This window comes from Emys orbicularis, chromosome 5, assembly GCF_028017835.1.
Source record: "Emys orbicularis isolate rEmyOrb1 chromosome 5, rEmyOrb1.hap1, whole genome shotgun sequence".
In the NCBI taxonomy this organism is placed as follows: domain Eukaryota; kingdom Metazoa; phylum Chordata; order Testudines; family Emydidae; genus Emys; species Emys orbicularis.
In genome coordinates, this window is record NC_088687.1 from 96,705,452 (window position 1) to 96,729,542 (window position 24,091).

General features: G+C 41.7%; 1 protein-coding gene across 2 annotated transcripts in view; it reads right to left on the reverse strand.

The window, feature by feature from the left end:
• The window catches only part of GABRB1 (gamma-aminobutyric acid type A receptor subunit beta1), a 252,623-nt gene extending 239,695 nt beyond the window's left edge, over nt 1-12,928 (reverse strand). For both annotated transcript variants that reach the window (XM_065404762.1, XM_065404761.1), the window contains exons 1-3: nt 12,849-12,928; nt 12,601-12,692; nt 12,244-12,311 (exon numbers count right to left, since the gene is read on the reverse strand). In XM_065404762.1, the coding sequence (XP_065260834.1) occupies nt 12,244-12,311; nt 12,601-12,692; nt 12,849-12,928 (240 nt within the window). The remainder of the gene's footprint in view (nt 1-12,243; nt 12,312-12,600; nt 12,693-12,848) is intronic.
• Nucleotides 12,929-24,091: the final 11,163 nt, after the last annotated feature.

Genomic DNA, 24,091 nt, shown 5'->3' on the forward strand with positions numbered 1-24,091 from the left:
GTCCAAAGGAAATTACTCTCGAAAATCCCTACATTAAAAGAGCGTTATTTAAGTTGTCAAGCCAAGCACTTGAAAGTTAAGAAAAATCAGATATATAGTTCTCCATGCAACCTTAATTCAGCCCCCTTATGAGTCTGCAGTATGATGCAATCTTTAATTACATGATCACATACTATTTGTCTTTCTGCAGAACTCCTGCCCTCATTTAGTATGCAAGTTGGATACATAGACTGGAGGCAGAGTCAAGTTGCATGGGCAGCCATAAATCTGGCATGTCCTAACTTTCTAGTGCTTGACTTTGCTTCTTACATAACTAATTTAATAGGTGTTTTGTGTATAATAAAAGTACAAAAGATTTCTGTTTAATACATTTTTATACAATTCTCCCAGCTGTTCTGCAGAAGATCATTTGTTATCTCACACATTAGTCCAGCGATTCTCAAACTGTGGGTCGGGACCCCAAAGTGGCTCGTGGTCCTGTTTTAATGGGGTCACCAGGGCTGGTGTTAGACTTGCTGGGGTCTGGGGCTGAAGCCCAAGCCCAAGCCCCACTGTCCTTGGGATTCGGCTTTGGCACCCTGCCCAGGGTGGTGAGGTTTGGGCTTCAGTTTTGGACCCCCACATAGGGAAGTGAGCCTTGGGCTGGCTCAGGTTTCAGTCCCCCAAACTGGGATCGTGTAGTAATTTTTGTTCTCAGAACGGGGCCGCGATGCAATGAAGTTTGAGAACCGCTGTATTAGTCTGTCTCTTTCCGTTTTTCAGACTGTTCCTGGATGCTACCAAATACTCTCACCCCATACCACTTCCTTGGTTTTGATGCATTTGGTCTCACATTCCTCCCCAATGGTGATTCCATCTAGTTACTCAATTTTCTATTCCCTCTTTCCACCCTTTGCCTAATATGAAACTCAATTTCAAATCTGAATTTTCTTAATCTTTATAGGTGTGTATCAGAATTTCTCCATTCACTAAGGGCTTTGTGACCCAACCCTATGGGGCTGCATAGGGGATTAGTAGAGACTAAGACCCATACACAGCTATTTTGCTATTTGAGCTGGGCAATTTTTTTTAGGCAAATACTAAATTGCGCCCCCCCCCATGCGTTTTTCAGGGTGTCAAGGCTGAATCCCCACTCTGTCACTCTGAGTGCAGAAGGTGGAGTCCTGCAAGGATTCTACAAATTAATACTTGCCACTCCAGGCTTGTATTACACTCCCGAGGTTACAGCTTTTCTCTGACCTTGGCTTGGTAAACACTGCCACCACCCAAATGCAAAAAAACCCAAAAACAAACAAACAAAAAAAACCCCCAAACAACCCAACCCTTTGAACCCAGGAAGGAGCACTTGGGAATTCCTCCCTGTGGGGTACCCTCGAGCCCTTTCACCTCCGCGCCCCCCCCCCCCCGGGGGAAGAACTGAGAAAGAAAACAAAGGAAATTAGCTGTGGCTTCCAGTTAATCAAACAACATGCACAAACCTCTTAGGACACCCAAAATATAATCCTGTTCTTAAAAAAGGTAAAATTTATTAAAAACAAAAAGAAAGGAAATACATTTGTTACTTAGGCTTTTTGCTAGATCTTAAAAGAAACAGTTACAAAAATTAAGCATCAAGATAACTTTCTTGAGGTTCAGCTTAAAGGTTACAAGCAAAACAAAAACATCTGGGCTTAGCACAGAGGAGATCCACAAGCCAAAATAAACCTAATCGCATCTATTTAAACATGCCCTGTCCAATAATTTCTTCTAGGTATGGAAGATGAATTTTCATACCTGGTTCAAGCCTTACACACCATTCGTGCTTATAACATTGCTGCTCCGTCTCTCCGGAGAACAACAAACAAAGGGAAAGTTTCTTTCCCATTTTAAGAAGTTTTAGCCCTCCCATTGGCTCTTTTGGTCAGGTGCCCACTTCCTTTTTTTTTTTTTTTTTTTTAACCTGTGGGCTTGTTAACCCTTTACAGGTAAAGCAAGTAGAGAACAGCTACTAAGAGGAATTTTATAGCTAACTGGCTGGCTGGATGTCCATAAACGGGAGCTACCCCACCACTTTATTTATCACACAGGGCGTCAGAACTATTTGTGGATTTGGGTCAAATTTGGCCCCCCCACAAAAAAAACCTGGATTTTTTTAAAATTTGCAAAGTGTTTTGATGTTTTGATTTGAAATGATGTTTGATTTAGAAATATAGTACTGTTTTTTTAGAAAATGGTGAAAAACACCTCAAACCAAAACACACACAAAATAATAAAATTGGAAGGGGTTCAACTAAATGTTTCATTTGACTACAAACCAAAATTTTGTGTTTTGGCTTTTGCTTCAATGAGCAAAAACTTAAACAAATCAGTTTTGGTTTGACCTGAACTGACTCATTTTCTTAAGGACTTTTTCGTTCTGCCCCGAACCAAAAAATTCATTTGCTCAGCTCTGGTTGCCACTTCCCTCATTATGGCTGCAAGCCTGGGAGTGGGTGGAGGGGTAGAGCAGGGTCTGTGTGCCTCTTCTCCACCTCACATGTCCCTTGAGCAGGTAGGCACAAAGGTGTGGGAATAGGCTGAGCATAGGATACACTCTCCATAACATGTTTACCAGCAGGGCTGAGCTGACGCAAGTTGGGGAATAATCTACATTCAGCAAAGGGCTGCAGTAAATTATTCTCCTTTGGGAACAAAGGGAATCAGGGGGTCTCTGAGTCACTTTCTGTGCTACTCAGCCTAATGGCTCAGTCTAGGTCTAAATTCCTTCTGTCCCCATCTATCCATACACCCCTTTTGCGTACACTCCCTTGTTCTAAAGAAATGTACAGCATGATATACTCCTTTACTCTCCCTCACAGAGCCTTCATCTCTTCCTTCCCATACCAATATTCACTAAACAGGATGCTTTTTGGGTGACCTGCTTCTTTTGTAGGCCCGGAGGCAAAATAATTAGGTTAGTTTGGTGATTACACCTTCCCTGGCTATAATAAATCATCATTTGAATGAGACTCCCCAACTATAAAAGATAGATACAACCTCATGATACTTATACTGTATGTTCATGCTGGTGAAGAGTTCTTGCAAAATTCTTACTATTTTTTAACAAGATCTACTTACAATCTAACTAATGATCATAGTATAGAAGTTACTTATTTGATAGTATTAGAGGTACTGGACTGGTAATATTATAAAAACATCCAAAATAGCAAATCAAAAATAGTCTCTATTATTTCAATTGTATTTCCTCCCCAAATAGTTTACAGAATAATTGAACAGGTTTTTTTTTTTTTTTTTTAAACTTGCTGAGACTTCAAGTTCGTAGTGACGAGGGTGCTAGCTTGGAACTCAGGAGACTCAGATTCAGTTCCTTGCTCTGTCAGGCCACCTATTCTACAGACGGGTCAGCCTGATGCACCAGGGTAAACACCCATGCCACAGGTGAAAGTTTGAGTTATACAAGGGAACAAGACATGTAAAGAGTAATACCTCATGGTCCTGGGACTCTTCTCCCCTGCTAGGACCACAATATCTATAGTAGTTACCACAGCCATAGTGCTGTACTAATTACTACTGTGTGGTTCCAGACCTTGTTGTTGTTTTTTAAATAAATAACAGTGTAGTTGTTGAGGGAAGTATCTTTGCCATCCAAAATTCTGTCTGGGAAGACTAGAAGTTGGCTCAAGTTCCTAGTCTCTGGATAAGACAGTATCTCCTTTGCTGGAAATGAGAATCCTGACTCCTTTATTGTTAAAAGGGGAGCAATGTGGTGGAATTTTCAACCCAATGGGCCTCATCTCTGTGCTAACAGCATCAGCTCCATACTGAAATTTTCAGCTGGGACACTTCCATTACAGATGTTCAACTTTAGAGTGCTATTATCAGCAGTAAAAGGCCTGAAAGAAATGGCCCCTTCACGGATTTTAAGGCTGAGAGAGACCATTATGATCATCTAGCCTGATTTCCTGTATAACATAGCCCCAAAGAGTTTCACCATGTTAATTCTGTATCGAGAGTTCCTTCTTCTTCAACAGATGGGCTTCTTCACCAGATTTAGTCATATCTGCTTAATTTTCTGGCAAAGATTTTTATTCCACTTCACTCTGCTGAGCCGCTGTACCACTGTTAATTAAATTCTTCTTGAAGAAGCTTTAGCGATTGTGATAAAGGAGCCAGAAAGAACTGTGTTGGAAGTTTGGAATGCAGGCTGAGTTTGCATGACTGACAGTTATGAAAAGCATCTTTTTAGTTGTGTAAACTGAGCACATTTGCTATGTGACTGAAAGATAAAAATCATGGGACCCCACAATGCCATCTTTACAGCCACTTTTCAGGACAGAGCCAAACGTTAAAAATCACCCCTGTCAGTCAGCCCTGGAGGGACTCATCTTCTTGTAAGGTATCAGGGAATGTAATGTGTGTGGTCACTACATCTGTCAAGAGATTCTCGAGGATTCACTAACAATATACAGCAATGAGGCAGGACGGAGTCTATAACTCTACCTCTGGGCAGGGGCACCTGGCATTGGCCACTGTCAGAAGACAGGATACTGGGCTAGATGGACCTTTGGTCTGATCCAGTATGCCCGTTTTTTGTTCTTATGAACAGTCCCAGGTTTTTGAAGCTCTCTTCACATGGAAGCTGTTCCATACCTCAAGTCATTTTTGTTGCCCTTCTCTGTACTTTTCCCAATTCTAATACATCTTTTTTGAGATGGGGCAACCAGATTTTCACATAGTATTCAAGGCGTGGGCATACCATAGATTTATATAATAGCATTATGTTAGTTTCCATCTTATTATCTGTCCCTTTCCTAATGGTTCCTAGCATTCTGTAAGGTAGTGGATAGTATTCCAGTGGGGAATTCTTGCCAACTGAAAAGGCCAGTCTAGTCTTAAGCCCTAGGAACCCACTTATTAGATAAAGTTAGCCCCAATGGCTTGAGGTTAGTCATTCCAACCCTGACACAGCAAGGTCCCTTAAGCATATACTTAACATAAGAACCCTGAAAGCATCCTCATTCATTCTGATGGCACAGTTTCCTTCATGGGTGCTGCCAGACTTAAACAGTGCTACTCATGTGCTTAGGTGCTTTGCTAAATCAGGGCCATGTACCAGTATAGAAGCTCTAGCATGAGAGTATTTTCAGTGTTGTAGATCAGGAACTGAACCCTACAAACTATGGAAACAGGTTTTTATTTGGTTGCTGTATAAACAAGTCTGTGTCTGTTTTTATACAATACATGAGTTTTCAGATCTCTATAAGCACATGCAACTAAGATTTTTGCTAATCTACTTCCACAAATGCTTTGACCTCTGTGCCATTGAATGGAGACTGTTGGGGAAAAGTTTTTGGAGGTAACATTTTAACTCATTTCTTGCATGTGAATGATTCTTTTCTGAGGCCCACTTCTGAGTGACCATTTTCTGGTAGATATAGATATACTCTCTTCATTTGTTTGCCCTAAAGCTTGAACACAGCTACCATGCATCATACTACCCAGACGTATTCTTTGGCATCTTCTATAAGTAGCCTGTTTTGTTAACTTGGGTCAAGGTATTGCAGTAAACCAGACAAATCATGTCACAGAAATTTAATAGATTTTGTCATAGCACGGTTCCTAATGAACTCATTTCATATTCATGTAAAGGTCTAATATACTTTCATAAGAATTCTGTCATGGCGGAAAATTAGTCAAACATCATTAACTGAGACAAAGCAAAAGGGTCACCTTGTAGTTTTGAAAGGAAACACTTTGTAAATTTCAATTACTATAACAAAGATGCAAAAATAAACCTATTAACCGTGTCTCATGGTACATTAGGGAAGGAGGGAGTGTGTACAGTGACTAGAACAGGGGAATGGGGCCAGTACTACTGGTCCCACTTTGGCCTCTGCCATTGATTTGCTGATTAATATAAGGCAAGTCATATATTCTCCCGGTGCCGGAGTCTACCCACCTGTAAAATGAGTATAACACAACAAACCTAAATCCCAAACAGGGAGGTCATGAGAATGGATGCTTGGATTAATTCTTTATGTGAAAGTCACTGAAAAAGCTCAGTGCAGTAGCAGTAGAAGTAAACTACTAAACACAATAACTATAAAACAATGCAGTCCAAAGGAGATGAGTAGACATAAAATAAATAATTTGGGGAAAGTACCAGCAGGGTTGATTACAAGACCGGGTGAGTTTCAATACCCAAATGGGTGAGATGTTTCACATTAGAAGGGTATATTTTCAAAAGGCTCCATCATTGGGCAAGCTGCACAGTCTATTATTCCTGATGGTATTCATAGAGTTCACAGTAGTCCTTTTTCTAGAGTCTAAGCTAAAGTTGCAGCAAGTCTGGGGACAGATTTCACGCAGATACAGAAACCAGGCTGTTAGCCCCACAGTGATGGTAAGTCCATCAGGGGCAAATTCAGAGCAGTGCCAGCTGCCCAAACATGGCTCCACTAAGGGTCAGATTGTCAAAGGAACTCCATTCTGATTTAAGTGCCCAAATAAGCATCTAGGTTGAAAATCTGACCTCATTGGTGGGTGCTGAGTGCTTCAAAATCTGGCCCTCTGGTTTTGAAAATATGGCTCCATGTGGAGAAAGTCAGCCAGATGACATGCTGCTTCAGTGCATTTCCTGGGGAGACTCCTTCAGCAGGGAACATGTGGAGTCCAGACAAATAAAAAGCCTCTTGCACTGGCAGAGTGCTTTCACCTGGGGAGGAGGGGGGCTGGCAGTGCTGCCACCTGTCCTTCTAGGTGAATGAATGGCTCCAGCAGCACAGGTGCCCAGTAGGCAGTAGAAGGTGTAACTTGCATCCTCTTGTGCCTTTTGTGATACTGGCCCGGAAACGCTAAGAGAGCAGTGGCAGCTCCTTTTAAATAAAACTAAACTAAAACACACACAACACTAATGTGTTTAATAGAAAATGAATGGTGCCTAGTAAAACAAAAGGAGAGGTTTAGTTCAAGAGCCAGGGTGAGGTAATAGCCAGCCTATCATGGCTGTGATTCACAGACCCAGGATCACATTCTTCCACTGGGCAGGCCACATTTCACTTAAGCAGAGCTATAGACTCCTTAATTAGTGTAATAACAATGATGGACCAAATTCATTCCTTTTGTCCCAGTAGGAGCTCTGTAGCGGATTCTGTAGTCGGTGGTACACATTACGGGCCCAGTCCAGCAATCCTTACACATGCAAACTAGTCCCATTGAAGTCAATCAGTGAGGACTACTCACATGAGTAAGGGTTGCAGGCCTTACTTTCATATTCTTCATGTGATACTGTCTGAGCCACATTACCCTAAATGAGGGAGAGTTAATGTGCCTTGAGGGATGTGGTGATTGTGTTATGATAAGCTGTTAATAGCATCATTAACAAAACACAATTGTCCTGTACATCTTACTTCACACTTTATAGTCTCATCTCAGTATCCTGTGTTCAAAATGATTGTTGTCTTTCAGCAATGGAGCAATTTCCCCATCATAAAGATCTCTTGGAATATAATGGAGACCAAAGTTTGCAAATAAGTTTTCATTGTTTTCATAGCATGATGATTGCAAGCATGTTTAAGCAGATGGCAAGAAAATTAACAGGCAGCAACATTTTTCATTCTGAACAAATAAAGGAGCTGAATTTCACAGATACTGAGTATTTGCAGCTCCCACTGAAACCAATGGGAGTGGTGGGTGCTCGGGACCAGATGATGGGAGTTAGTGCCTAAATACTTTTGAAGATCTGGACCTCAGCGCCTTTAAAAACCAGGGTGAAACTATTTACATTTTACTCTCAGTATTTAAGGACATTTTCAAAATAGTTTTGACTGTTCTGCTTGTGGTCCGGATTGAGACAGGCCTGTACTTGGGCACACAGAGGGGGAGGAGGCTGTGGTTTTAATTGCTTTGGCAACATTTGTATAACTTGTCATGCCAATAACATCTCATGGAGCTTGAAAAAAAAACTGCAGGGCCAGACACAGCTGCAGACTTGCACTGGAAAGAGCATAGGGACTGCTCTCTCTGCCCAGCGCTAGAAAGGAAGTGAGGCAAGAAGGAAGTGGGTCCAGGGCCCTGTAGTATAAGCAGAGGAGACTGCACCAATCTAAAGCACAGTGTAGTCTCCACAGTGACACCAGAGGCATAACCCCTCCCTGAACACCTTCTGGGGCAGTGTGGCTACAAACAGTCTGTTACGGAGGGTGGTGGCTAAATATCACCATTTGGCTCCATTTAGTTTGGAAATGTGTATTACAAAGTCATATATTGATATATATTACATGGGCTTTCCTCCACTTCAGTGGCCTTTGGATCAGGGCTGTAGCATAGGTTTAGATTCAAGCAGTAATACTACTCTTAGGCTATAATTAAATTCCCCAGTGAAAAAGCTACCTGAGGTATACCTGAGGCGTAACAATTCCTAACAGGGAAACTTCATTGCTGCTGCTTTGTAAACAGATAAACCAACAACAACAACAACAAAATGCTGGTTCTTATTATGCTAGAAATGTTTTTAAATAGCTTTTAAAGTAGGTGTATATAAATAAGTAATTTAGCAAGGGGAAGCAGCAGCAGAGGGAATGGAAAGGGGGCATGAGGTCAGAAGTTAGCTAATGAGGCTCAAGCATTTTGAAAATGTGAAGAGGGCCACCTTGTTGGCCTTGGAAATTTAATGAAAATGAAAGGATAACTGTCTGGTTTGAAGCATTTGTCAGTATATCAGTTAGTATTTCCTAAGCATAAATAGAAAGAGGAAGTGAAGGTTTGGATCAGGTTGTAAAAACTTGGTACCTAAAGCAAGGTACCTAAGTGGCTTGATTTGCAGAAGTGCTGAGTCCCAGGCTAGTGCTGTAACCATTGGACCATCTGTACGTTAATTTAAGTTTATTTCACTATAGTAAACCAGATTGCAAAGTACATCTCTGTGATGGTAAAGCAAGACAGAAATAGGAAAGTAGGAAAGCCAACATTTGAGTGAAGCGTCTCTAGACTTGTCAGTTTTTTCATAATTATGAATCTATGATCCAGCGATTCCAAGGCCAGAGGGGACAATTGTGATCATCTAGTCTGACCTCCTGTATAACACAGGCCATAGAACTTCCCCATATCTTTTAGAAAAACATCCAGTCTTGATTTAAAAATTGTCAGCGATGGAAAATCCACCAGGACACGTGGTAAATTGTTCCAATGGTTAATTACCCTCACTGTTAAGAAATTACACCTTATTTCCAGTCTGAATTTGTCTAGCTTCAGCTTTCAGTCATTGGATCATATTATACCTTTCTCTGCTAGCTTAAAGAGACCATTATCAGAATGGTTGTGTCAGTGCAACTCCCCCCAATTTTTTTATCTGCAAACTTTGTTGTGCTGGTGTGGGAAGGGAGAGGAGCTGGGGGAGGGCAGACACATTATGGATTATGCTCTATGCAGCCCCAAGTGGAAATACTGCTGGAAAATACAACATAATTAACCCTGCACAGCACTGTGTGCCTCCTGTGGCATGGCCCCCTAAACTCCTATTTGAGTATCCAGCATGCTCTGCACCTCGCAGAATAAGGCCTTTAGTACCATTAGTGTTGGCATTAATTTCACTTTGCTCCTGCCCCCCTGAAAAGGATGTCAGCATAAAGTCATGGCAGGGGTAGACACATCATCTAAGGCAGCAATTATGTTAGAAGGGATGATTTCCTCAGTGACTAGTTTGGCGAGTCTGACCCTGCTCCCAGGGAATGGTTTGGAGGTGAGGATAGGGTTTGTCCTCCTTGCTTATCCTTGACATATGCAAGTTTTATGTGCTCTTTCCTCCACCCCATCTGCACAGTCTCTAACATTTTCTCTTTGAAAGGAAAATTCAGCAGGAACTCTGCAAGTTAGAATTTGCAAAGTCTGTCCATTGTGTTTTCCCGTCTCCCACCTACTGTTTATTATTACTTAACATTTGAATTAAGATACAACTTTTATGTCCCATTCATGGCCCCATTGTGCTGGGCACAACACATATAGTGAAAACAGTCCCTGCCCCAAAGAACTTACAACATAACTGTGACACTAAAATAAATATAACTATATTTATTCAACAACAGAAAATTAAGATATACAGTTGAGTAGTAAAAATAAATCTGAAGAGAAAAATACTGTCTTTTTAAGCATTCCAGTGATAAATATTAGACTGTAGGAATATTAGGAAAAGGGAAATTATTTTGAGACTGATAAATGTCTTAGTACTTTGTGAAATTTCAATAAACTGACAGCTAGTATCAAAACAAAGCACAGCTATCCAGTTCCTCTTAGCTGCATAGATGTTCCTCTTCAGATGGGACAAAAGTACCTTAGATTTTCATTTGAGACTGCCCCCACCACCACCAAAATGCCCTTGAAGTATATTAATCCGAAATGATTTTGATGGGATTAAAAGTTCTAACTGATTTTCATTGTCTCTAGTATAGGAAGAGAATGTGAAACCAGCCCAGCTCTAGATATTTTGTGCTTTACTTTTGCATTCATAACTGTTATCATTCAGTCATCTCAGCAATGAAATTAACACAATCAAGTACAATGTAGCACACATCTTTGTCTGAAGTTACATTTTTTTTGACCCTCAACCAGTTTTCATTTGTCTAATTTTGCTATTTAGCTGTGGAGCTTCCCTCATGTATATACACTTTTTTCTTTTTCCCAATGAAAAAAAAAAGCGCTTTCCAGCATTAGTTTTCTTTTTCTTTGCTTTTATGTTGAGAAGTTTTTAGTTTGTGAAGGTGATGTTCTTTCTTTATAATAGCCTTTATCTCTACCATCTAAATCAATTGACAGAGAAATTCAGTCTGTCCATCTGTCAAAAATATGTACCAGGAATCTTTAATATTTCTGAATATTTCAAATATATATAGTTGACTTGGGGTGAAAACATCAAGAGTAAAACAAAAACCTTCTATAATACATATATTTAAATGCAATGAGCAATTTCAAAATTCTGATTTAAGTATATTCAAATTATAGAAATGACTTTTCTTCTGAGCAGCCCTGAATTGCTTTACACAGACATTTGCTATTAATCCTGCTACTCAAAGTATGTGAATCCAATCTGCAATATCAAACTGTTTGCTTTTAGCAGGCAATTTATGAGAGATTGGATACCGAACTAAAACGTGATGGAAGCCGTTCAACCTCCTCCCCCTCTTCCCCCCATTGCTGTTAAAATCCTCAACGACATATTTGCGTGTGGAGTGATAAAGTACTTCACATTACAGCTAAAATGTGTCAGTCATTCAGCAATTACAATCCACCCGCCCCACGCAAGAGAACTCTGGAATACTAGAGGGAAATCAACAGGCTTCTGCTCTGTCTCAAGCAGTACCAATTCTGCCAGCCCTGAGTCTCGGCAGCATTGTTACTTACGCAGAACATGGTGCTTAGCAGACAGCCTAGCAGCAGCTACTGTTGCTTTGACTATTTCCTCCACACCAAATCACAAGAGGAGATTAAAATATAAACAGACTACACTTTGCCCTCTAACTTCCTAATACAACGATCTCGCCCCTCCCCACAGGTGCCTTTGGGGTCCAAAAGCAAATGGGAGGTTCAGCCAGAGCAGATTTCTGCTCCTGCAGTCTGAATATGTAGCTCTACAAGTTGCATACAGAGACACGCAAAATCCACCATCCCTTTTCCCACCTTGAACACTGTTAGAGATCCTTTGCCTTGGCACAGGTTGCTGTCTCCTGACCAGTCGACAGTCAGCTTGCCTTAGCTGTAGCTATTCCTTCCGAGGGAAGCACGGTTGCCCCTAGATCCCGCCCCTCAGACTCCACAAATGCAGCGTTGTCATTGTGTCAAATATGCCTTTTATTATTATTATTATTATTATTTATTATTTATTCCCGACTCTCGGCTCCAGCCGCCCGGGCTCTGGAGGCGGAGAGAGCGAGGAAGCGTGGAGCTGTCCTTGGTGCTGAAAGGCAGTAAGGCGCAATGATCGGCAGATGGCGTCGTGCCGTATTTTAAAAGGACATGAAAGGAGGAGAAGGTACAGTCCTGTGCAAATTCGTCCCAAACAGGTTTCCCCAGCGCAGCTATCAACAGCTCGTCTCCACAGAGCACTCAACGTGTTTAACTCTCCGCTCATCGTCCCTTGTTCTGGCATGAAAGAAAAAGCTGCACAGATACAAGTCTGAGACCCCCCCCCCCCCCCCTCCAACTGAACTCTAAGGGGCAGACACAAAATGTGCCAATTTCAGAGCTCTGGTTTAATTCAGAGCGTGTACTCACCATGTTGACCTCTGAGACCATGTCTATATTGGCAATGTCTATCCTCATCCCGACATCAACAGGAGCACCTTCAATCGGAAACGGGGTTTTGTTATGCACATCATAGACATTTAAAAGCATCATCCCTGTGCCTGGCTGTGGAGTGGCATATATAAATGTGTGTGTGTTTGCATGTGTGAGTTGGGTACATCAGGAGGTGTGTGCACGCATGTGAGTATGTGTGTTTGTGTGTGTACTTGGTCATAAATTGGCCCACAACCATTTATAAGGACTAATTTGCATTTGAACTGACGTTTCCCTCTGATACAGGAAATGCAACACGGTTGTGTTACACGTTGAAAAAGACTGACAAATTACCTCCAAAGTCTGGCCTCAAGCGAATGTCGTATCCATGGAGCAATCTGTCCACTGTCTCTTTCACGTAAGACATGTTGCTAGGCTCATTAACGCTGAAGGGAACAAGGACGGATTGGATTGAGAATCAACGCTAAAACTGCAGGCAGACAGAAAAACAAATGCACGTACACCTCCAAAAATAATTAGATCAACAATTCGCACAGGCACCAACACAACCGGGAGAGAGCACACCAGAGAATAACGCTCACCTTTGCGCACAGCAGACCATGGCTATCATCACGGGGAACGAGAGAATCCCAAAATACTCTCGACTGTGAACTGGCCACATTCCTAATTCTGTCTGCAGAATTGGCTTCTCTGCGAAGATCCAAGGAATGCAACTTAGTCCAAGGCAGAGCAATAATTCCCAACAGACCAACGCATGCGCGGAGCTCGCTTGATCTCCAAAGACACCTTTTGCCTTGAAAACAATTTGTGTAAAAGAGTCAGCAGATCCAAACCTCTCAAAGTTCCCGATCTCTTCAGCCAGGCTTCTCAGAGCAGATCAGGAAAGCACCTGCTGTGGCAGCAAGGTTTTCTCCCCCACACAAGCTGAGCCCAGCGTGGTGGGCTCAGACAGAACCAGGCGCTGCTTTGGCATCTAGTGTGGACAGTCCCCGATTGCACATTGCAACTGAAGGCTGTCGATCTGGACGGAGCTTAGAGCACAGGAAATGGTTCGGGACATAGCCGGCCGTGGAAAGTGTTCTGGGGCAGACCTGGTTACCGTTTCTCTGATGGGGGGGAGGGAGGAGGTGGAATAAGAGAAGCAGCAAGCCAACGAGCTGTTCTCCGATTATGTTTGTGGCTGGAGCAAAAGCCTCTATTGTAACTGACATGGGCAACAGCAGCTCCACAAACGTGAGAGCCACTCGGCTCCGCACATCTACAGCCATCACATAAGTGGCAAGTACCCGCCCCGCCCCTCCCGCACCGGCAGGCATCAGCAAAAGCGTGTGCTACACCTGATCGCTATTACCTCTCTTCCTCGCAGCCCTCCGCATACAACGGGAGCCTACACCCTGTCTTGGTTTTGTTCCTTTGTTGTATTTTAGCACAATGGATAGCTTATGCGGCTCCCGAGGGGTGGCAGACACACCTGGGAAGGAATCCTATGTGTGCATCATGGAGAGACACAACACTGCAACAGGCATGCTGCTGTGGCACAGCTGGTCACAATGCGTGCACGTATTGACTGCATAGATGTCACACCACCAACTCTCACCTCTCCCAGCGGGTTTGACGTGAGAACGCTGAGGGGAAGGGGGGTGGTTGGAAGAGGCACTTCAAAGCATCAGTCTGTTATTTTCCTTCCAGACATTTCCTGAATGTTGATGAACAGGAATGTGACGGCTACAATCCGCCCCCTTTCACCACAGCACAAAGGTGCTTGAGGGATCCGTGATCCCAGTCTGCGTACACCTAGATGTTTGTTTATTTCCCCATCCGAATGTGAAATGCAGAAATCATTGTAATAGGGCAACAAATAAGCCTCGGAGTTTCCCAAGGGGGTTTTACGCAGGGAAAACATAACGCCCACCCTCTGCTGATTCCGGTGTTTGCTACCCAAGGCAGAAACTTCAAGGATCCTGAGCACCAGTGCACATGACTATGCATACTTAAAGCAAGTGCTCAGTCGGGACGGCTTGTTCCTCAAATAGACAGTGGGAGCGCTGAGGAGTTCTGAGCAGTTCAAGCGCTAGGCAAAACGTCCCTCCAAGGGGGCCTGTCACGGTGGAGGGGGAGTCAAAGGACAAGGACGGCATTATACTAAACCACTGCAAACCCATACAAGAATGGGAGGAAGAAACCTTTGCCAAAACCAGGTACTGCGGGGAGGTCCTCTAAAAATTTCATCTAAACTAGGGGTGGGGTTTTTTTGCTCCATCCTAAAAGATAAAACTATTTTTTTCAAGTAATAACAGTCCCAAATCAAGCACCCTTCACCTGAGCATTCCTAGACTTTGGAGAAGTTCAGATCACAATCCAAGCCAAACAAATGCCCCCTATTCCTGTAATAGGTTGAACCAAAATCCTGGATCCAAACACTATGTACCAGGGGACAATTGGCACATGATTTCAATTTAGGGGTACAGACCCATCTCTGCCTAAAAGTAGTAGTAGTTTTTGTTTGATGTGCTGTGGCTCAGTTACTTCATAATTGATGTGGATGATGGATTTTCTGAGTCAGCTGATGGTTTTCATGGCCATCCAGGGGTGCTGGAACAATTTTTATAGTGGGGGTGCTGATGATAGAAACCATGTATTTGGTGTTTGTTATTCAAGCCAGAGGGTGTGGTAGCACACTCCCTCCCCCCCCCGACACCTAGTTCCAGCAGCACTGTGGCCTTCATGACATCCACAGCACTATTGTATATGGTGGTTGGCTCAATCTATAAAACTGGGTATACTCATGATCTGATGTCGGCTGTGGTTGGAGCTGTCATGGATTGATCATTACAGCCTGCAGTTTGTGGGAGGGACACACTTTTCCTGTTTTGGTAAGGGACATGCTTTGTTGATCTTCCCTTGCAGGCTAATGGCACCTGATTGGCTTCCAGAGGCTTCTGAAGAAGCATGCTGTCCTTTCAACAAATCACTCTATTGAAGGGTTAGCAGACTTCATAATGATCTTTTGTTCACAATCATCTAAAGGGTGGAGAAGTGCTAAGGGGAGAAGAATTTTATTTAAGGAGAATCCATGCTCCAGCTAGATTTTCACATATTTCTTCACATTAATTGCAATTTTTTAACTTCTTCAATATCTGATTACTAAGTTGTTTTAGTGCTAAGTGGAACCTGTACTGTGGGGAACAGGTAACTCATCTCTCCCAGAGACTGCACTGAATCCATCCCTTGTACTTGGTACCACTGATCATGAAGTATTGTTGACTCACCTATAAACCCTACCATCAGTGAATGGACTTGACCTCTGGTGATTCCATTCCCTTCTTGCAGAGTGTTCCAAAGGGGGTGATTTTGGCAATGGATGTGCATCCTCATGTGGGGATCCACCTTGTCACTCCTCTTGTGTAGTGTGTATTATTGGCCTGTGACAATTTGAGGTATCTCTCTATGTACACGTATGAATTCTGGCTGATTTAATGAAATTGCTGTATCATTGAATGCCTCGGTGTATGTGGAATACACCATCTTCCACCTGAGGAGCATTAAACTTTGATAGCTCCCATTGAAATGGGAGCACCTTAGGACAAGGGGATGGCCATATCCTAGGTGAAACCACTTTTTTTCAACTTCTCTATGGGAGGCTGGGATTTGGAAAGTAGAATAGCCCCAAACAAGAGAACAGAGCTATTAGGTGTTAATGCTGGGTCTTAAAAACCACAGAGCCGGAGACATGGGGGTGGGTGGTAGTGGGGGACTCACAACAAAGAAAGTTTGGACAAGAGAGAGGAACAGAAATGCATGATTTTTTTTTTTTAGCAAAGGGGTCCTTTTTAACTGCTGGACCAGTCAAGAAGAAGAAGAAGAAAACTGGCTGCAGAGGAGAGGGAGGGAGAGAGAGCAAGTGTGTGAGAGAGTGACCATGATTTGGAGAAACCATTTGCTAGACTTTTTAGATGACTCTGACCTAAGCCCAAAAATGCTCAATAGTGGAGAGGAAACTGAGGCAGGGAAATGTGTAGAGATGTTATTTTTAGCTGGTCTAAGTCAGTATATTTCTTTTGCTAGCTAAAGTAAAGAGTGATTGGTTATGGAACCCTTTGCAAAGTCTGTGTGTTTATTTGCTTTCACTGTTCATGAAGAACTGCAAACCCAGAGTGCCCACAGGGTTGGAGCTCTGCTAAAGGGTGTGCTTAAGCTACTGGAGAGTCAGCGGTTGGGGGATCAGCACTGTTCTGGGGCCCTAGGACAGATGGGCCATGGGGTCCCATCTCTGTGAAGGGATAGCACATTGCCTGTGCCTAGGAAGCATGCCAGAGAAGAAGCCAAGGAAAGAGATAGAGCTGCAGCCTACTCAGGCCAAAAGAAGCCTAACACATGGGTTCAGTGACTGAGGTCCAAACACAGCAGCCTGGTGAGCATCCAGCTGGAGGCAGCTTCACCAGGGCTGTGCTTGGGCCACTGGAAGGATTAATAAGGAAACAATATGATTATATTTATGTCTCTCAGTTCAATGTCTGTTTCTTCTGACCCTGCTAAAGTATCTGAATGACTTATTCAGTATACGGCAAAGTCTGGGACGTGAATGAAGGCTGACTATTTGAGGCTCACTCTTGACAAAATGGAAGTAATGCTGGTGGGTTGAGAAAAGCAACTGGAAGATATGGACATCTCTGCCCCTTTGATAGAAGGTATGTGCCATTTGTCTCAAAGTATTGTTAGATTCCCAGCTGCCGTTATATGATCAAGTAATAAAGAGTGGCTTTTACCATCTTCTTTTGGCCAGAGCTTGTGAGACGGGGGCTTTGCTACATTGACTCTCACACTATTGCCACCAGAGCTGACTGAAAAATTAAAACTGAAATGTCACAAAAATGTTGAAGATTTTGAAGTTTCTATTTCAAAGGGTTCAAAAGAGACCCATGTTACCTTTCTGCTATACTTACAAAATCAACATTTTTCATCAACAATGTTATTGAAGTTCTTAGTGAAAATTTACATTTAGGTTTTAGGAAATAAAAACTTTCAGTAGTGGTGTTGGTAACATTTTTAAATTTGAAAAAGAAAAATGATTAACTGTTCTGAAGACTTTTGGGTTTGTGACAAAAGATTTTTGTGACTTATTTTTTACTTTTGAGTAAAAGGTTGTTTTTGCTCAATCCCCTCCCTCTTTTCATTTGAAAAACCACAACCAGCTCTAATGGCAACCTTAAGACTAGACTGCTACATTGCACATGCACCACACCCTGAGTCCATTTGGAAATTGAAGCTGGAGCAGAATGCAGCAGAGCACTTGCTAAATGAGGTTTCTCACTGTGAACATGGTATACCAGTATTTTGTGATCTACACTGATGCCTCCAGTTTGTGTGTGGAGTTTAAATTGATTTTATTTTAACCGATGAAGTCTGCATCTGTGCTGATAATTTGAAGGAAATCTCTAGTTTAAACCAGGTACAGAGGGGATTAGTACCATGTTAGATAACCCTACTTAGAGTTGGACTAGATGACATGGGGTAGATTTACCTAAATTGCAAGTGTAGACATGGCCTAGGTGGCTTTATCTTTTCTTGTCTGAGGGACCATCTCTCTCCCCCTGTGCCATATAACCACTGCTTCAAGCAGAAGAGATACTTGAGCAGGAGCTCCCTTGATGTAAGAGAGGGGAGCTGCTGGCAGGATGTTCTCTGTGAGGAGCTGTGGAGAACTGGCAAGTATTTGTTAATATTTTTTATAAATATCATATGTGCCTCAGTCTGTCTGTGTGATATTATCCTGGAGTTAAATCAATGTGTGTGTGTGGGCGGGGGGAGCAAAGAGGAAATTAAACAATGGTAAAGATAATGCTCCTAGAGGAAACAATGCAGCGAGCTCTCAGTTGGAGAATATGCTCTCTCCAGCTCCATCCAGGCTGGTCAGGTTTCCATTTCCCAGGCTGAACCTAGGATCAAAGGCTATATTAAAACCTTTAGCGTGCCAGCCTAGGGAGGAGGAAAGTTGGGTATGGGCTGTCAACATGCTGAGAGAGAGACTCAAAAGGAGCATCCCAGAAGGTGTGGGCAGGACAGTCTGCTTCTTCCTGCCAGCGGTGAAGTTAGCTGGGTTGAGGGATACTTCCGAAAGCTGGCAAGCACAGCTTAAGGTGTAAGACCCATGCATATAGGCAGTTTATTGTTTAATCCTTTGCTCTGTGTGCTTTGTACTTTTGGGGGATAAATAAATAATGCTTTGTTTTAAAGACTGGTTTTGGGACTATCACATTTTGTGTGTACTATAGAAAGCTTAGTGCTTTCACAGTATGTGATGTGTACCCCATGTCTAGAATGAATGAGATACTGGACAAGCTGGGGGGATGCACAGTTTACTTTACAAAAGGTTATTGGCAAGTACCTTTGGACTCTGATGATAGACCTAAATCTGCATTTATCACCTCTTGACTTTGTGGTTTTACCCTTTGTGCTCAAGTGGGCTCCAGTTACCTTTCAGCATCTGGTGGATGAGCTACTGAAAGTGACGGAGAAGCTGTCTTTGCATATATTGATGATATTTCTATTTTAGTCAGTCCTGGGAGGAGCTTGTGACTCAGGCTGGAAAAGTGCTCAAATGCATTCAAGATGTAGGATTGACTGTAAAGGAGGAGAAGCGTAAAGGGGAATAGCCTAGGTGACTTATCTGGGCCAATAAAGTGGAAAGTGGCCAGATTATGCCAGAACTGGCAAAGATGGAGGCTATAAAAGATTGGGCTGTCCCTTGGACCCCAAAACAGGCCCAATCCTTTATCAGGATGGCTGGTATTACAGGAGCTTTGTACCACACTTTAGCTCTCTAGATTTACTCATCCCTGAACTGTAAAAAAAAGGTAAACCAGACAAAGCGGTCTGGACAGAACAGTATCAAAAGGCCTTCTGAAGGAAGCCATGAGTGAAGACCTGGTTCTGGTAAACCTAGACTTTGACAATTCTTTTATGGTTTTCACAGATTCCTCAGACAGAGGGTTAAGTGCTGTGCTAATGCAGATTGATGCTAATATGGGAGAGAGTCACCATGTTGTGTATCTGAACAAGAAATTTCTGGACCAGGAATAAAACTATGCCACTATTGAAAAGGAATGCCTTACTATAGTGTGGGGACTTAAAAAGTCAAAACCATATCTGTTCAGGCGAAATTTTACTGTGTACACTGACCAGGTGTCTCTCACTGGCAGCATCAAATGAAAGTATCTAAAGCCAAGCTGTTAAGATGCAGTTCACCCTGACTTCATGACATGAGGCTTTAGTTTTGAAATTCACTCCCTCTTGGTCTAAAATAGCCTAAATCTTTGACCTTATTGATATCTGTTGACAATGAAACATATGTATTGACAGAATCCCACATCATGCAGTTAGGTCAATGATTTTTCATCACCAGGAGATGGTACTGAGGTTCTGTGAACTGTAATTGAATCCATCCTTATGGCCATGGGTCATCATCATTTCCAGGGATGGAGCCATGTACCATTTCTAATATTAAGTATGTCAAATGACTTCTACAACTACAAGGCCTTGTAGCGTTCTGCTTCCAGAGTCAACTCCCTGTAGCAGCCAGAGGATTAATGCTGCTGCTGCTGCTATGGAAAGCATTACTAGTGACAGAGGATATTGCGAATCTGACCTTGTAAATTCATTTACTTTGATAAAATGACTTGATCATCTACAGGAAATGAGCAAATAATTCTCAATAAATTGTTTACTCAGGGCTAGCTGCACCTCTGACCCTTGTCGTGTCTCTGAGCCCACACCTTCAGGTGTCAGACCTTGTGCCTTTATCTATCTTGGGGTGGAATTTCACAATTCCAGCACTACTAGAGCAGGCTGTGAGCTATAGTCTACTATGTCTCAACCAGTCTAACTCACCAGGTCTCAGTTTGGACACCTGCGGTTCTTCCCTTCAGGAGTCTGTGACCAGTGGTGAACATAGTTACCAGACAAACTTCTAGAAACAAAAGTATTATTTGTTTAGCAGTAGGAACACAGCATTGTTAGACTATATATATGTATACCACATTAATAGGTATTATGTACATGATATTAGTATAATATACATTGTGTATATATAAGTATTGGGAAATTATGTTAACTGACTATATTATGCTGTCCCCATAATTCTGTTCACCCATGTCAACTATCCCACAACACTTTGCAAAGCTGAAGTCAGCTTTGGTATTTGAAAATAGTAGGGCTGTCAAGTGATTAAAAAATTAATCATGATTAATTGTGCTGTTAATAGAATACCATTTATTTAAATATTTTTGGATGTTTTCTACATTTTCAAATATATTGATTTCAGTTACAACACAGAATACAAAGTGTACAGTGCTCACTGTATATTTATTTTTGCTTACAAATATTTGCACTGTAAAACAGAAACAAAATAAATAGTATTTTCAGTTCACCTCATACAAGTACTTGTATGTAGTGGACTGAAAATACTATTTTATGTATACTTGTATGTATACTCATACAAGTACTTGTAGGAGTAGTGTAATCTCTTTGTTATGAAAGTTAAATTTACAAATGTAGAACTATGTACAAAAAATGTACAAAAAATAACTGCACTTGTAAGTTGCACTTTCATGATAAAGAGATTGCACTACAGTACTTGTATGAGGTGAATTGAAACATTCTATTTCTTTTCAGAGGGGTAGCTGTGTTAGTCTGTATCAGCAAAAACAACGAGGAGTCCTTGTGGCACTTTAGAGACTAACAAATTTATTTGGGCATAAACTTTCGTGGGCTAAAACCCACTTCATCAGATGCATGGAGTAGAAAATACAGTAGGGATGTATAAATACACAGCATATGAAAAGATGGGAGTTGCCTTACCAAGTGGGGAGTCAGTGCTAACGAGCCAATTCCATTAAGGTGGAAGTGGGCTATTCTCAACAGTTGACAAGAAGAGAGGAAAAATCACTTTTGTAGTGCTAATGAGTTCAATGTAATAAAGGTGGCCCATTTCAAATGGTTGACAAGAAGGTGTGAGTATCAGCAGGAGGAAATTAGTTTTTGTAGTGACCCAGCCACTCCCAGTCTTTATTCAGGCCTAATTTGATAGTGTCCAGTTTACAAATTAATTCCAGTTCTGCAGTTTCTCGTTAGTGTCTGTTTTTGAAGTTTTTGTTGTTGAAGAATTGCCACTTTTAAGTCTGTTATTGAGTGTCCAGGGAGATTGAAGTGTTCTCCTACTGGTTTTTGACTGTTATCATTCGTGATGTCATAATTCTTTTCAAAACTAATGGAAAAAGGATCTGAGCATAGTTGAAGCAAATTAATTAAAAACATTGAAAGAATATTTGCTGGAAATGTATTGCGTTATTTACCAGCTGTAGGAATCTGAGCTTTGATGATAAATTTGTGTAATGCTCTGCTTCTTTGAGTAATTTGTCACCGGAGCTATCTGTCACTCAAAAGTACTAATTATTTGTTTTTAGCATATTAACTAGGCATTAATATGCGAAACACATCAACATATTTTGAGTTACTATTGCTCAGGCAAAGTAACTGATCTTGCATTCAGGATTGCATTTTTAACCTTATATGGGTTTATGCTATTAATTACCCTGACCTACTCCAAGAAATTTTACACTGACTAATCAGGGCTCGTAGAACAATCTGTTATTTCACTGATGCCTTTCTAAATATTTCCCTGCTCAGTAACTCAGCAGAGGTAACATTTATCCTTCTCAAATTCAACCCCCTCATTTGTGCTCTATATAGTGCTGTGTGCAGTGACCTCAGAATGTGTAATTGATGTTTCTGAGGCTCCAACAGTGTTGTATGATCTTATTTAGCATAAAAGCCAGATTTATTTATTTATATACTTTGTGGAAGTAGGCCACAGTGTTTGAAAAATACAGCTATATTGAAATGTATAGTACGTCATATAAACTCTAATGCCAATTTCAGCAACCTTAGCTGTTTCACTAATGAAATTTGTTACTCTTGGAGAAATAGGAGAGCATCAGTATGACAGAGGTTAGAACAGGATCCTTTCATTGTCATGACTACCTCTAGCACCCAGAGCACTGGTAGTTTATGAGAATGAATGACAATTTTGGAGAACATTAAAAGAAATTACTCCTATCTGATTTCTGTAATATCTATAGTAACTATCTATTCTCTTGCTGTCTCTGTTCCAGGAAAATTCTATTTTAAATACACTTTTTGGACTTTTACATTGAACTCTTCTTTCTTTTGCTCATGTTTCTTTTCCTTTATTACTTTCTGTAATATTTCATCTTGTGGTAATTAATTTTTTTAATCTGACAGTCCTTCTGCTGTTTTGAAAGAGTTTTGAAAATACACTAATCAAGTTGAGTGTATTTCAACACTATTCAAGTGACTTTTGGGAATGTATGTAATTTGTGCTGATTGAGTATAACACTTTTTGAAAAATCCTTCCTACCGAGGCCTAATAGAGTGTTTATACTCATTGCTGTGTCATAGACTGACATTGCTCCTCTGAAGGGTTTAAAAAGGGATCTTCCTTGGAGTGGTTATAAGGTCTGCTGCATGGTAGGCTCTTGACAGACTCCTTATTTACGAGGCTGCTTTGGAGGACTGTGTCTTGCTTGATGATCATTTCAAATTTGTCAAAGAGCACTTTGAAATCACACTAGGTTACAGGTGACAGAGAGAGATGGTCAACCTGCTTAGCCCACCAGAATGTATCTCCTCACAAACAACTTCAGTGATTATTCTTATTCCTCAGGGTCCAGTGTTATAATTCCCTACATATGGAACTGTCTTCAGAGTAGCTATCAAATCAGGCTGTTAGAATGCTAAGTAAGAACTGAATCAAATATTTGCTAGAAAGGAATTTATTTAACATATAGTCCATTATCTGGGAGGAGAGGGCTGTGCCCTTTCAGTAGCCATATTATGGTGACCACTGTGGTTGAAGAATGATGCAAAAAGTTGAGGATATGGATGCCCAGCAGTGGAATCAAATGCAGGGTCATGTATCCTTTAAGCCTCTTGTGGTGGACAAGTGGAAATTAGGTAGGAAGAATACATGACCACATAGCAAACTGTCCATTCCCTACCACACTGACCCCTGTTGGCTGTAAGAAAATGAAAGCTATAATAGTGACCGTCAGGAAAGGCATGTGTTAAGTCTACTACCTTACGTCTCATCATCAGCCATTACCAAATCCTCAGTTAAATGAATGCAGTTCTGGAAAGGAATGACAATGACACCCTTCATCACAAGCCTTTCCCTACAATGCCCTCACCTAACTGAGTTGCCTTGTTCCTAAGAATAATACCCTGATACCCTCACTGAACATACCATAGGCCATCAGTTAATTGAGTATTTCCCACAAACAGAAGACAACTTTCATTACTGGAAATATGGAGAGATGTAATGTGGAAACATCCTCTCCTGACTCTTAATCAGGACTATGGAACAACCAAAGAAGACTTCCTCCAGCGAATGCATCCCAGGTTCTACACTTATCCCAGGGCATCCTAAGACAGGACTTTGTCAGCTTAGTCAGTAGTGTGTGATTATTCAGTGAGTGCAGACATGTCTGATAAAGCTCCTTATTTGTTACTTCACTATCAAGGATCTCCGTAGTAACCTGGGAATGATGGAACTGCTTGTCTGTGCAAATTTAGTAGCATCACCCTCCCCACACCACTAACCCCTACTGTTCAAAACCCCTGACCTAAGGATATGTCCAGTGCATGCTGGGACTTGGGGTCTCCAATGACACAAATATAGGGGGAGATTTTCAAAGACACAAAAGGTAGTTAGGTGCTCAACTCCCATTTATACTTTAGAAAATCTCTC